At 52.1% G+C, this 13,476-nt stretch overlaps 1 protein-coding gene across 8 annotated transcripts in view; it reads left to right on the top strand.

Annotated features, from left to right (window-relative positions):
- NLRC5 (NLR family CARD domain containing 5) overlaps positions 1-13,476 on the top strand; it is a 111,866-nt gene that overhangs the window by 84,878 nt on the left and 13,512 nt on the right. For 5 of the 8 annotated variants that reach the window (XM_037729303.1, XM_037729304.1, XM_017502661.2 and 2 more), the window contains 11 exons: positions 2,825-2,908; positions 5,328-5,411; positions 5,806-5,889; positions 6,230-6,313; positions 6,455-6,532; positions 7,568-7,651; positions 7,739-7,810; positions 8,075-8,158; positions 10,295-10,378; positions 10,720-10,803; positions 11,612-12,746. In XM_037729303.1, the coding sequence (XP_037585231.1) occupies positions 2,825-2,908; positions 5,328-5,411; positions 5,806-5,889; positions 6,230-6,313; positions 6,455-6,532; positions 7,568-7,651; positions 7,739-7,810; positions 8,075-8,158; positions 10,295-10,378; positions 10,720-10,803; positions 11,612-11,723 (934 nt within the window). In that variant the 3' untranslated portion in view covers positions 11,724-12,746. Of the gene's footprint in view, positions 1-2,824; positions 2,909-5,327; positions 5,412-5,805; positions 5,890-6,229; positions 6,314-6,454; positions 6,533-7,567; positions 7,652-7,738; positions 7,811-8,074; positions 8,159-10,294; positions 10,379-10,719; positions 10,832-11,611; positions 12,747-13,476 lie in introns of those variants that run through there. The other 3 variants (XR_005196041.1, XM_037729307.1, XM_037729305.1) reach the window with 3 other exon arrangements.

The raw sequence follows: 13,476 nt of genomic DNA, 5'->3' as shown, positions 1-13,476 counted from the left end.
TGGTGGTTAATGGGGAAGGGGTGAGTGATGGTGGTGGTGGTTAATGGGGGAGGGGTGAGTGAGTGGTGGGGTGGTTAATGGGGGAGGGGTGAGTGATGGTGATGGTGGTTAATGGGGAAGGGGTGAGTGATGGTGGGGTGGTTAATGGGGAAGGGGTGAGTGCGTGGTGGGGTGGTTAATGGGGAAGGGGTGAGTGAGTGGTGACGGTACTGATTGCCACATGTTCAGTGAGTCACATGCCTAGGAACCTTTGTTTGTTTTGTGAACACAAACTGCCTTGTTTCTGGATGGACCCAGGTGAGCTGAATGCCCTTCCATGACCTTCTACTTTCTTTTCTGGCTGAATGCCAGCAAGAATGTTCGTCACAAGAAACAGAACACACAACTCAAGGCAATCCAAGATAGAAATGGATTGGCTTATGTCATGGAAAATTATGAGGCTCCTGACTTCAGGCATGGCTGGATCCAGGGGTTTTTGTATTTATCAGGCTTCTCTCTCACATACTTCACTCTGGCCCTTGCTCTTTCTCTGTCCACCTGGGCTTCCTTCTCAGGCAGGCCATCCCTGCACCTGCAGACTTTCTCCCAGCTTAGTGGAAAGGGAGTACCTTTCTTTCTGTGGTTACAGCAAAAGGTCCTAGATTGAGTCTCACTGAACTAGCTTGGGTCACCTGACCCACCCTAAAGCAATCACTGTGGCTCTGAGCACTAAATATTCTCATTGGCCAGATCTGGGCGCATGCCCACCCTATTTTCTGGACTTAGAGGGGTGGGTGGTATTTCAGGGTGCGAGTAACAGAAGAGAAAACAAACTCTGGGCGGAAAAAAAATCTACAGCTGTCCACTACCATTTGTCTACAGTTGTTTCCTTGGTAACTGGCAGTTTTTACTACTCTCTGCCATAATCTGAAGTCACCAAATTCTTAGAAATGCCAGAAACAGCCTCAGTCTAAAAGGCGGTCCCTGCCCCGCACGGATTCCTGTTTAAACAGTATCTGGACAGAAAATTTAACAGGATATTTTCTGCTTTTCCTCTCTTAACTTTTTCTGATGACCAAAAATACTCACTGGCTATAAAAAGTTCCATCATTATAGAAATATGGAACCAAGAATGTGAAATGCCCTGGAGATGACACCCCCTGAGGAAACTTCTCTTGAACAGCTGGTGAATTTCTCTCCAGACCTTTTTTTCCACATATGTTTTGAATTCAGCTTGAAAGTAGCCTTTTGACTTTTTGCCCCTTAACAGTGAAATTCTTCCACTTGTCCCTCTTTGCTTCTCCTGGGGAGAGGATCAGGTAAAGGGAGAAGAGGGGTTGTGGAGACCACTGACCGCAGGGCCCTCCTGACGTCTCACTGGTCTGCTTCTTGGTCCACTCTCCATGTGCCTGCGCCTCAGCTCAGCCTTCTCGAAGCTTTTATTCAAGGGATTGGCGCCCCAGTGAGGTCATTCATTGGCTCATTCATGCATTCAACAAATACGTATTGAGTGGGGCAGCTGGGCCAGGGACAGGAGCTCGTGGTACCGTAAGGGACAGGACAGATTCATCCATGCCCCCTTCACACTCACAGCCTGGCTGGGGTCTTTTTCTTCCTCCTGATTTCCCAGGCACCTAGTGCTGCTCCTTGCCTCAGTTTCCCTATCTGTAAAGTGGGTATAATGATATCTTCCCTGTCCAAAGGAAGGGGATGGATCCTCAATGCCCAGAGGTCTCTTCCCATCTCAGATCTGTCATTTCCAAGTGTGTCTCCCCATGGGCAGTTATCCTCAAATCCAGCCGGCTTCTTCCATCTTGCATCTTCTTGCATCTGCCTTATTATTATTATTATTATTATTATTATTTTGAGACAGAGTCTCGCTCTTGTCAGCCGATCTCAGCCCACTGCAACCTCCATCTCCCGGGTTCAAGTGATTCTCCTGCCTCAGCCTCCCGAGTGGCTGGGATTACAGGCATGCACCACTACGCCCTGCTAATTTTTGTATTTTTAGTAGAGATGGGGTTTCACCTTGTTGGCCAGGCTGGTGGTCTCGAACTCCTGACTTCAGGTGATCCACCCGCCTTGGCCTCATAAAGTTCTGGGATTACAGGCAACAGCCACCATGCCCGGCCGGTTCTGCCTCTTAATGTGCGAACTTGTACATGCGGCCTCTCAGCTTCTCTGTGCTTTGGCCTCCTCGTCTTGTCTTTGAGGATAACGGCAATCCCCCCGCTAGGGTTGTTGTGAGGATTAAATGAGATTATATGTTACGTTCTTGGAGCCTGGTGCAGAGTGCAGACTCTACAAGTGCTAGCCATTGCTGTTATTCTCCTCTCCTGCCTAGGCGGGGGCCCTTTAGAAATACAGTCGTCTGGGTCCCCTATGGTTGGGGCTCAGGAATGGGAGTTCTATAGCTTTGGGTTCTGTTCCTGAAGCAGCCACTTGGTGTGTGACCTTAAGCAAGTTCTCTAACTCTCTGAGCCTCGGTGTTCCTCACCTGTAAAATGGAGATCTTTCCAGATCTTTCCACCTTTCCAGATTGCCCAAGCCCTGAGTTTGGCCCACATTTTATGCTCAATATGTGACCACCATTATTACTGATCATTAGATTGGGTCCAGTGTGGTTCAGAACATAGAACTACTGCCTGCCTGACCGCAGTAATTCATGCCGAGAAACAGCATTTGGACCTCTCAGTACAGCTCGTTTTGTAGAATGTTTACGCTGTGTGGATATGAGTGGCTGTCTTGGAGTCCCTAGACTGGCTAAGCACAGAGGCCTCAGACCCCCGGACTGGACAGTGCTCCAGCCCTGAATGCCAAGTTCACCTGGCCTCCTCTCCTCCAGCCTCAGTCACCTTCTGCTGAATGGTTCCACCTTGGCCTTGCTTACTCGCGGACTAAGCCACATGGCCCTCCTGCAGAGCCTCCGGTGAGTGACCCAGTGGCCCATGGGAATGAGTGGGAGGACATACTTCCAACTCAGCTGGGAACACATCGGGGGAAGCACTGAGGGCACCTCCCTGCGGATCCTTTGTGGCTCCCTCCCAGGCCCATCCCTGTGCCCTCCTAGGTGAGTGCCCACTGCTCTTGCCTTCTAATGCCACGAGCTTCCTCCTGGTGACAAAAGTGACTGAAAGAGTTTAGACCTAAGTTGTAGAACAACCCCTGATGCACACACAAGTCACCCTGAGCTCTTGTTAAAATGCTAATTCTGCCGGGTGTGGTGGCTCACGCCTGTAATCCCAGCACTTTGGGAATCCGAGGCGGGTGGATCACCTGAGGTTGGGAGTTCAAGACCAGCTAGACCAACATGGAGAAACCCTGTCTCTACTAAAAATACAAATTAGCCAGGCCTGGTGGCGCATGCCTGTAATCCTAGCTACTTGGGAGGCTGAGGCAGGAGAATCACTTTAACCCGGGAGGCGGAGGTCATGGTGAGCCAAGATCGCACCATTGCACTCCAGCCTGGGCAACAAGAGCAAAACTCAGTCTCAAAAAAAAACAAGCTAATTCTGATTCCCCAGGTCCCCAGGTCTGGAATTCTGCCTAGATTCTGTTTTTTTCTTTTTTAATTTTTGAGTTGGGGCCTTACTCTGTGGTCCAGGCTGGAGTGCAGTGGCAATGCACAGGTGCAGCCATGGTGCCCTACAGCCTCAAACTCCTGGGCGAACAAGATCCTACTGCCTCACCCTCCCAAGTAGCTGGGACTACAGCCCTCAGCCGTTGTACCCAGCTCTGCATTTCTAACGAGCTCTCGGGTGGTGTCAATTCTGGGGGCCACAGAGCACGCTCTGAGTAGTACGGGTCTAGACTCAGATGGGGTGGCCTTCCTATATTCCCTTTGTGATTTCACTCCCTGCCCGCTAGGATAACTAAACGTGACACTTACTTTCAATGTGATTTTTCAAAATATGAAATGTTGTGACTGAAGGCAAATCCCAGCAGTGACACAAATCATGGCTTTGCTTATATCCAATCACCCCTCCTACCCCCAGCTCTGGCAGAGCACGGCAGGCAGGAAACGAGGTTAGAGAGTTTGGCAGGATATATTTATTATATTGGACCATTTCGCCCAAAATTAATTTACTGAAAGGTGATCCCTTAAAATTTATTTATTTATTTGTATTTTATTTATATTTTTTAAGACAGAGTCTCGCTCTGTCGCCCAGGCTGGAGTGCAGTGGTGTGACTCAGCTTACTGCAACCTCCGCCTCCTTGGATTCAAGCTATTCTCCTGCCCAGCCACCCAAGTGTCTGGGATTACAGGCGTGTACCAACACACCCAGCTAATTTTTGTATTTTATTTTTAATAGAGATGAGGTTTCACCATGTAGGCCAGGCTGGTCTTGAATCTCTGACCTCAGCTGATCTGCCTGCCTAGACTCCCAAAGTGCTGGGATTGCAGGTGTGAGCCACCATGCCAGGCCCCATTAAAATTTAATTTGCAGGCCGGGCGCGGTGGCTCAAGCCTGTAATCCCAGCACTTTGGGAGGCCGAGGCGGGTGGATCACGAGGTCAAGAGATCGAGACCATCCTGGTCAACATGGTGAAACCCCGTCTCTACTAAAAATACAAAAAAATTAGCTGGGCATGGTGGTGCGTGCCTGTAATCCCAGCTACTCAGGAGGCTGAGGCAGGAGAATTGCCTGAACCCAGGAGGCGGAGGTTGCGGTGAGCCGATATCGCACCATTGCACTCCAGCCTGGGTAACATGAGTGAAACTCCGTCTAAAAAAAAAAAAAAAAAAAAAAATTTAATTTGCAAAATAAAAGAAAGTAAAAACAACATGCAGACAAATACTTCCCAAGGGGCTAAGACCATTTGCCTCAGCTGTTTTGTTGGTTTATCCCAACCAGGCATAGCAAGGTTAGGGCTCAGCAAAGACAATACCCTGGGTTAGGGAAAAACCTACCATTGGCATAGATGAGAATGCGATACACCCCTGAGAACTGATTTGGGTGAATCAGGGAACCCCATGTGAAATTGGTATTCAGCCAGGCCAGCCCAGAGACCCCTGACATAGAGGCCAAGGTGAAGCTTGCCAAAGAGATGTAGAGACTGCTTCTTGGCCAGGGGCTCTGGGTTTATGTCCACCCAACCTGTAAGTCCCTAAGTCTCTGGCCAGTCACAGCTCACTGCTGGGTCTCAGTTTTCTCACCTGGACATTGGGGACAATAATTCCCACCTTGCTCACTACCCCCAACCTGCCATGATCCCCAGAAGTTTTGTAACTAGCATATGAGTTCCTGGGTGTGTAAAGGCTTTGCAAACTGTAGAGTTCTTAGCACAGGACCTGCAAAGGCCTTTAAGCTCCTGAAAGCCTCTTGGTCTATTCCCTGCTTTTCCAGACTGAAGAGGAACAGTATTGGTGATGTGGATTGCTGCCACCTTTCTGAGGCTCTCAGAGCTGCCACCAGCCTGGAGGAGCTGGAGTGAGTTGCCCATCCTGCCCCCAGACCCAGGACAATTTTGGCAGGGAAAGATGTCAAAGGCAAGGGGCTACCTGAGCACGCCCTTAGCTTCTTCGTCTCATCCCCTTCACCCACTTCTACACTGTGTGACCAACCTGGGGCCTAGAACCTTGGGGGGCCCAAAGACAGGATGTAAGAGTGTCAATTGCCCCAAGAGGGATTTAGGTCGGATAACAGGGAGAACTTCCTAAACAGAAGCCAAGAGTTAAGAGCTGTCACTCAACATGGGGTAATGGGCCTCTCTCAGTGTGAGCTGAGGCCCTTCCTGGGACTTCCACCTCCCCTTCTGTTCTGGGAGTGGGGTGTGGACAAGAAGACATGGTGGAAGGCTGATGAAGGTGTTCTCTTCCCCAAGCTTGAGCCACAACCAGATTGGAGATGCCGGTGTCCGGTACTTAGCTACCATCCTGCCCGGGCTGCCAGAGCTCAGGAAGATAGAGTAAGTGGCCAGCCCTACGCAGGAGGGCAACAGGGGTCACACCATGGTCCTAGGAGACACTGGCCCCTAGCTCCGGCCCGCATGCTGAAATCTCCCCTGCGCCAGCCTCGGTGTCTGGCATGGGGGCTGGGTGACCTCCTGGCCCTCACTGTGGGACCTTAAACCACCCCAGCCCCTGCTCTTCTCTGGGCCTTTCTACCCCGTTGTCTGGGTAGGTGTGTGGTGTGGGGAGGGTTGTCTCTTAGGCCCCCTGAAGCAGGGGTGGCAGCCCCAGCAGATGTGCTGGGGTGTCAGGGAGAGGGGGCGTCAGAGGACCTGATGGCTGCCCCCGCTCCCACAGCCTCTCAGCGAATAGCATCAGCCCAGCCGGGGGAGTGAAGCTGGCAGAGTCTCTCGCTCTTTGCAGGCGCCTGGAGGAGCTGATGTGAGTGTCTGCACAGGAGGCCTCGGCCCTCTGTGCCACCCCAGGCCCACTTGGCTTCCTCTCCTGCAGTGGGCACAGGGCAGGGCAGGGGTCCTGAGTGGGCCGGCCCAGCACTCAATGCTCATTCCTCTCCTTTTCCAGGCTTGGCTGCAATGACCTGGGGGATCGCACAGCCCTGGAGCTGGCTCGGGAGCTGCCCCAGCACCTGAGGGTCCTGCAGTGAGTGGCCCCCTGCCCATGCCATGATGCGCTGGTGGGGAGGAGGGTCCCGGGGAGCAGTGGGGGTCCAGGCCCCCATCAGTTGAGCTGCCCTGCCCCAGGTCAAGCTGTGGCATGTCTTAGGGCTGGCTACCCTCCTTCCTGCCTGTTCCTCCCCTGCCTCTGATGCCTGCAGCAGAGAAATCAGGAGGCCCAGCCTAGTCCTGGCTCTGCCACGGGCCCCTGCCTGCCCTTGGCTAAACCCCTGCCCCTTCTCAGCCTCGGTTTCTTCACATGCAAAAGGGGTATAACCATCCCAGCTCAGTGTGCCCTGTGAGCCAGTCCCTGAGGCTGAATGAGAAATCCTAGCAGAGGCTTTGCGGGAGCACAGGGCCAAGCAGCATGGCCTTGGCACTTCTCAGCTGAAGTCTATGGCCTCATCAGAGCCTCACTGGCAGCCCCGGGGGGATGGGACTTTATTTTATTATGATTATTTTTAAGATGGAGTCTCTCTCTAACACCAGGCTAGAGTGCAGTGGTGCAATCTCGGCTCACCGCAACCTCTACCTCCCAGGTTCAAGAAATTCTCATGCCTCAGCTTCCAGAGTAGCTGGGATTATAACATGTGCCACCATGCCTGGCTAATTTTTGTATTTTTAGTAGAGACAGGGCTTCACCATGTTGGTCAGGCTGGTCTCAAACTCCTGACCTCAGGTGATCACCCACCTCAGCCTCCCAAAGTGCTGGGATTACAGGCGTGAGCCACCATTCCCGGCCGGTGCTGAGATTTTTATGTGCTCATTTTTCCAGGCAAGGGAACGAAGGCCGGGAGAGGTGTGGAAAATTTTCCTTCCTCACACACAGAGGACCCAGGTGTTGAATTTGGGATCTCAGACCCCAAAGCCAGGGTTCTTGATATCCACCCAGGTCCTGTGTAGATGGAGAGTTAGCCAGAGTCTGTCTACAGGCTGGTGCTGCAGCCTGAGACGAGGCTGAGGGTGGGGGCTCTGGAAAGGTCCCCAGTCCCCGCAGGCTCACCCCCTCCTCTTTCCCCAGCCTGCCGTCCAGCCATCTGGGCCCAAATGGGGCCCTGAGCCTGGTCCAGGCCCTGGATGGATCCCCCCATGTGGAAGAGATCAGGTAAGTAGGGGCTGACCCGTCCAGGCAGGGGGACGGTCCTGGGCGGGTCTGGGGCTTCCTCTCACAAGTGTCTCCCCTACCCTGCAGCTTGGCAGAAAACAACCTGGCTGAAGGGGTCCCACATTTCTGTAAGGGGCTCCCACTGCTCAGACGGATAGAGTAAGTAGCCTCCCCTGCCTGCCTAGGGGGCCAGCGGTAGGCTGAAGGCAGCTCTTCTCTGACCGAGCCTAATACCTGGTGAGGCCTTTGAAGTGATAGAAGCCCCAGGGATGCTGGGGGCCTAGGTCAAGAAAGGAAGCCTTTCCTAAAACTCCTAGCTCACCCCAGTCCCTCCCTCCTGTGCTGACTGTGGGAGACAGGACCTGCCAGATCCCCTGACTCAAACACCTTCCCCTCCCATCCCTCGCCCTTCTCCATCCGCAGCCTGGTTTCCTGTAAGATTGACAACCAGACCGCCAAGCTCCTCACCTCCAGCTTCACACTCTGCCCTGCCCTGGAAGTAATCTTGTGAGTGATTGGAAAAGCCCTGAGCTGAGCTGGGAAAAGGAACAGTGGGGAGGCGGGAGGGGGTTGGCTCCAGCCTGCTGTGTGGCCTGGAGCTGCTCCCATCCTCTCTGGCCGGTCCTCCCATTCGTAAATGGGGAAGATCATTCTTGCTCAGACATCCTCTCAAGGACGATTTAACGCCTGAGCTGCGGGTGATAACAATTGAGCTTCTCCTGCCTTTACCCCCATTTGTAGAGTGGTGGGAGGGGAGGTGGGCCAGATGGTCTCTCAAGGTTGTTGGTCCAGTCTTCCTTTTGGGGGGCAACTGGATAGACCACCTTGCCTATTGATGAAATCTCCGTTGATGAGCCACTGCTGGTGCTGAACAATGGCTAAAGACAGGAGAAAGCTGCCCCCAGACCTGCTGGCTGGCTGTGCCAGGCTGTCTGTTAGCAATCAGAATCCCCAGAACTTGGGGCTTTGCAGTGCTGCCTCATGGGTGAACTAGAATTCTAGGACCAGCCTGGGACCCTAGCCATGACGTGGAGGACAAAGCTGTTTCCTAAAGAACAGGACACACATGATTACAAGATGACTTTAGTTTGCACCCTAAAGGTCTTGACCCTTCTCATTACACCAAAGAGAAAGTCTCAGATCAGTGCTAACTTTTATTTATTTATTTTATTTTATTTTATTTTATTTTGAGATGAAGTCTCACTCTGTTGCCAGGCTAGAGTACAGTGGCGTAATCTCGGCTCACTGCAATCTCTGCCTCCCAGGTTCAAGCAATTCCCCTGCCTCAGATTCCTGAGTAGCTGGGACTACAGGTGCACACCACCATGCCTGGCTAATTTTTTTGTATTTTAGTAGAGACAGGGTTTCACCATGTTGGCCAGGATGGTCTCGATCTCCTGACCTCATGATCTGCACGTCTCAGCCTCCCAAAGTGCTGGGATTACAGGCGTGAGCCGCCGTGCCCGGCCTCATCTTTACCACCTAACTCTGGATTCTCCCTTTTTAACCAATAGGGGCAGATCACAGACCCAACATCTTAGGAAGGCCTATGTTCCAGCTGGAAGTTAATACCATTGTTTGTGCTATATTTGTTTTTGTAACGACCTTCTATTTGGGGTCTGTTACACAAGCTTTCCATTGATAGTAGTAATAAATGCTTCCTTTTAAGATTAATTTTTTTTTTGGAGACGGAGTCTCCCTGTGTCACCCAGGCTGGAGTGTGATGGTGCGATCTCAGCTCACTGCAACCTCCGCCTCCTGGGTTCAAGCGATTCTCCTGCCTCAGCATCTCGAGTAGCAGGGATCACAAATGCTCACCACCACACCCAGCTAATTTTTGTATTTTTAGTAGAGACCAAGGTTTCACCATGTCGGTCAGGATGATCTCGAACTCCTGACTCTGTGATCTGCCTACCTCGGCCTCCCAAAATGCTGGGATTACAGGCATAAGCCACTGCACTCAGCCAAGATTAATTTTTTAAAGTAAGGAAAAAGAGCGGGGCGGGCCTGGCGTGGTGGCTCACACCTGTAATCCCAACACTTTGGGAGACCAAGGCAGGCAGATTGCCTGAGATCAGGAGTTCGAGACCAGTCTGGCCAACATGGTGACCATATCTCTACTAAAAATACAAAAAAAACCCAATTAGCTGGGCGTGGTGGTGCATGCCTGTAATCCCAGCTACTCCGGAGGCTGAGGCAGAGGAATTGCTTGAACCAGGGAGGTAGAGGTTGCAGTGAGCCGAGATCATGCCATTGCGCTCCAGCCTGGGAGACAGAATGAGACTCTGTCTCCAAAAAAAAGAAAGAAAAGAAAAGAAAGAAAAAAATAAAAGAAAAAAGAGGGGACCGATTTAAAGAAAAATATGATGCACCGTAAATACAGGAGGTGCATGTATGTGGCAAAAATGGCAACATCATATGAACAACGTTATGATCCAAACTTAACTGGGAGGGGAGCAGAGAGGAAGGTAACCTGCATCCTGCCGTCTTCAGGGGAGGATACACAAGCACCCTATCAGGCAGCCTCTCTTGCAAACCCTCATCCCCAGGATTGCACCCCCCTCCCTCCCCACTCACTGCCTGATCTCCACTCCTCAACCGCTCTGCTCTCCTGCCACTGACCTTGGGACCCCTTCCCTGCAGGCTGTCCTGGAATCTCCTAGGGGATGAGGCAGCTGCCGAGCTGGCCCAGGTTCTGCCGCGGATGGGACGGCTGAAGAGAGTGGAGTATGAGGGGCCAGGGGAGGAATGGGGTGGGCTGAAGGGGGACCTACGTCCCGGGAACACTAAGAGGCCACTGCGTCAGTCCCCTGCCTCCCAGAAAGGCCTTCCTTGAGTTGCACAGTCTGGCCTGCTGCAAGCCCCTGCCAGGCTTAGTTTCCCCTGGGTTCTAGCCTCCAGCCCTCCTGCTGCACCTGCCCCAAGTCCCCTGTTGTCTTTTGGGTTCTCTGAGAAGGTAGTGTGGGAGACTGTGTACCCCTGACCTTGGCCTGCGGAGGGGGCCTAGGAAACCCTCACACCATTCTCATGGCTGTTTCTCTTCCCCTCCCCCACTGTCCACTGGGAAGCCTGGAGAAGAATCAGATCACAGCTCGCGGGGCCTGGCTTCTGGCTGAAGGGCTGGCCCAGGGGTCTAGCGTCCAAGTCATCCGGTAACAGAGGCCTGCAGGGGCAGGGACGGTAGGTGGGAGGGCACACCAACCCCTAGATCTAACGGGATTCCCTGGAGGAGGCGGCAGGGCCTAGGTTGGGGATTATCAAACGAGACTTGGACCCCTCCACCAAGAGTTTGGCAGCAAGTGGACTTGGATCAAATCCCAGCCCTGCCGCTTGCCAGCGGTGTAACTTTGTGGCAGTAATTCAACCTCTCTGAACCCCAGTTTTCTCATCTATGAAATGAGGATACTGATAGCATCTATCTCAGAGAGTTGTAAGGACTAAACGAGCATATAAAGCACTGAACCCAATGCCTGGTGCATAGTAAGCACTTAAAATGGTAGCTATAATCAGAGCCATCACATACAGTTGTATAGGTTGTGCACTGCACAAGGGCATTGCACCTAAGGGGCACCATTCACATCATCAACCTGCTAGATTTTTAGCAAATGAGAGCAAAGCGCCTCGTTCTACCAAAATCAGTATATTATGACAATTTCAGACAGATGGCAGTAAAACATCTTGAAGAAAGGGGACTTTTTCCTTATTTGCACAAATGTGTCATATGAGTGTAGCCTTAGCTGGCATCACTACCTCCCACGGAGGAAGGCCGAGTTGGGGAACTCAGGAGGCAGCTGTGGGGGATACCCTCTCCCTAGGTCAGTCCATGCTGGTCGAACACCTTCCTCTGCCAGGTAACTCTGGGCACAGCTCTACCTTTCTGGGACTCGGCTTCCCAATCTGCAGATAGGACAGAGGTCAGAGGCGGGAGGATGAATGAGTGCCTGTCTCCGTGCCTTACAGCCTCTGGAATAACCACATTCCCTGCAACATGGCCCAGTGCCTGCAGAGCCAGGAGCCCAGGCTGGACTTTGCCTTCTTTGACAACCAGCCCCAGGCCCCTTGGGGTACCTGATGGCCCCCTCAAGACCTTTGGAATCCAGCCAAGTGATGCTCCCAAGTGATCCATCCTTTGCCCACTGGGATAAATGACTCTGGAAAAAAAGAGCCTCGGCAGGTGCTTTGCACTCCACCCAGGAGGAAGGACACGCGTCTCCTGCTGCAGTCCTCAGGGAGAACTTTTTTAGGAACCAGGAGACAGGTCTGGCCAAAGGAGTTCCCTGCGTTACGTGTGGTATGTGTGATCAGTAGGGGACACGTGGCACACAATGAAAGTGTCATGACAATGCGTGACACATAAGGTTAGATGTGGCAGTGTGACCCCTTGACATGTGGCATGACATGAAACTCAGTGTGACACATGTGGTCAATGGCATGGGTCCTGGCATCCCAAGTGGCAGGAGACATGATTGTTGGTCCACATATGACACATGACAAATGTCCATGTCACAGGACTCATGGCTGGCCAAATGACCTCAGGCTGGCCCAAGATCTAATTTATTAATTTTTAAAGCAAATACATATTTATAGATTGCATGTATGGAGCAGCTAAGCCAGGAAAAGTCTTCCACCCAAGCTGGGAGGGGAGAGCATCCATGCACTGACCAGTCCAGGGACCCAAGGGCCAGGGCTCTGGGACAAGCCGGGACTCAGCCATAAAGTCCCCTCCTGCCTCAATCCTCAGTCTACCCATCTGTAAACTTGATGCCTCCCTTACTTACATACTAGCTTCCAAGGAGTTGGGGCCCAGGTGGAGGTAGGGCCAGCCTGGCCTTGGGAGTGGACAAGTCCAGTCTGTCCTGTGTACGGGACAAAGCCAGGTCTAATGGTACTGGGTGGGGGCCACTGCCAAGACCATAGGCTAGGCCACTGGCTCCAGCTACTACCTTGGTGTGATTCAGGTGTGATTCACACACACACACCACACACACACTCCACATGTTACACAGTGTTTTTGTTACTTCCAAGGAGAACCAAGAATGGCTCTGTCACACTCAAAGCCAAGTTTGATCAATAAATGTGATGGTCTTCCACTCTAGCCTGAGTCCAATGTTTCCTGCTACCCCACTAAGTCAGAAGTGGTTCACCCCCTGCCCTGGAGTCTCAGACAACAGAGAGGTGTGCTGAGGGAGCACTGGCCTGGGAGTCCGGAGACAGGGGTTCCCAGCTCAGACCTCGTCTCTAGTCACGTGGTAATGGGCCAGTTTCTTCCTCTCTCCAGCCCTCACCTGCAACACGAGGGTGTTATAGAAGCTCAGCATGCTAGAAAACATTTTTTGTTTGACTTGCATAACATTGAAACTACTTTCTGAATTCACTGTCTGTATTTAAAATTGGGAACTTTACATAAAAATTCCGATTCTGGTTGCTTTGAAGTGCTAATCCAGCAGTCCCACTAAAGAATCACATGACTGTGCCTTTTAGATGCACACATATCCCTCAGCTTACTGCAGTCCCCACCACTCTCCATTGTCTTGACACCCCACCCGCCCCCACTTTCTACTGCTCCCTGACCCTGACCTAAAGAGTCTGCATGGATATGTTGTACCAGAGGAACGTGGCTTGGGAAGTCAGACAGGCATGGAATAGAATGTGACTTGACCCTTTGCTACCTGTCTTTGAGGTATGTGAGTTAGTAGCCACCCCACACACCACACACACACCCACACACACACACACCCCACACCATACACACACACACACACCACACACACCACACACACCACACACACACACCACACACCATACACACACACACCACACACACA

The sequence above is a fragment of the Cebus imitator genome, unplaced genomic scaffold (assembly GCF_001604975.1).
Source record: "Cebus imitator isolate Cc_AM_T3 unplaced genomic scaffold, Cebus_imitator-1.0 Scaffold297, whole genome shotgun sequence".
NCBI lineage: Eukaryota > Metazoa > Chordata > Mammalia > Primates > Cebidae > Cebus > Cebus imitator.
The sequence above is the reverse complement of the archived record's forward strand: the minus strand, read 5'-3'. Positions and strand labels throughout refer to the sequence as shown.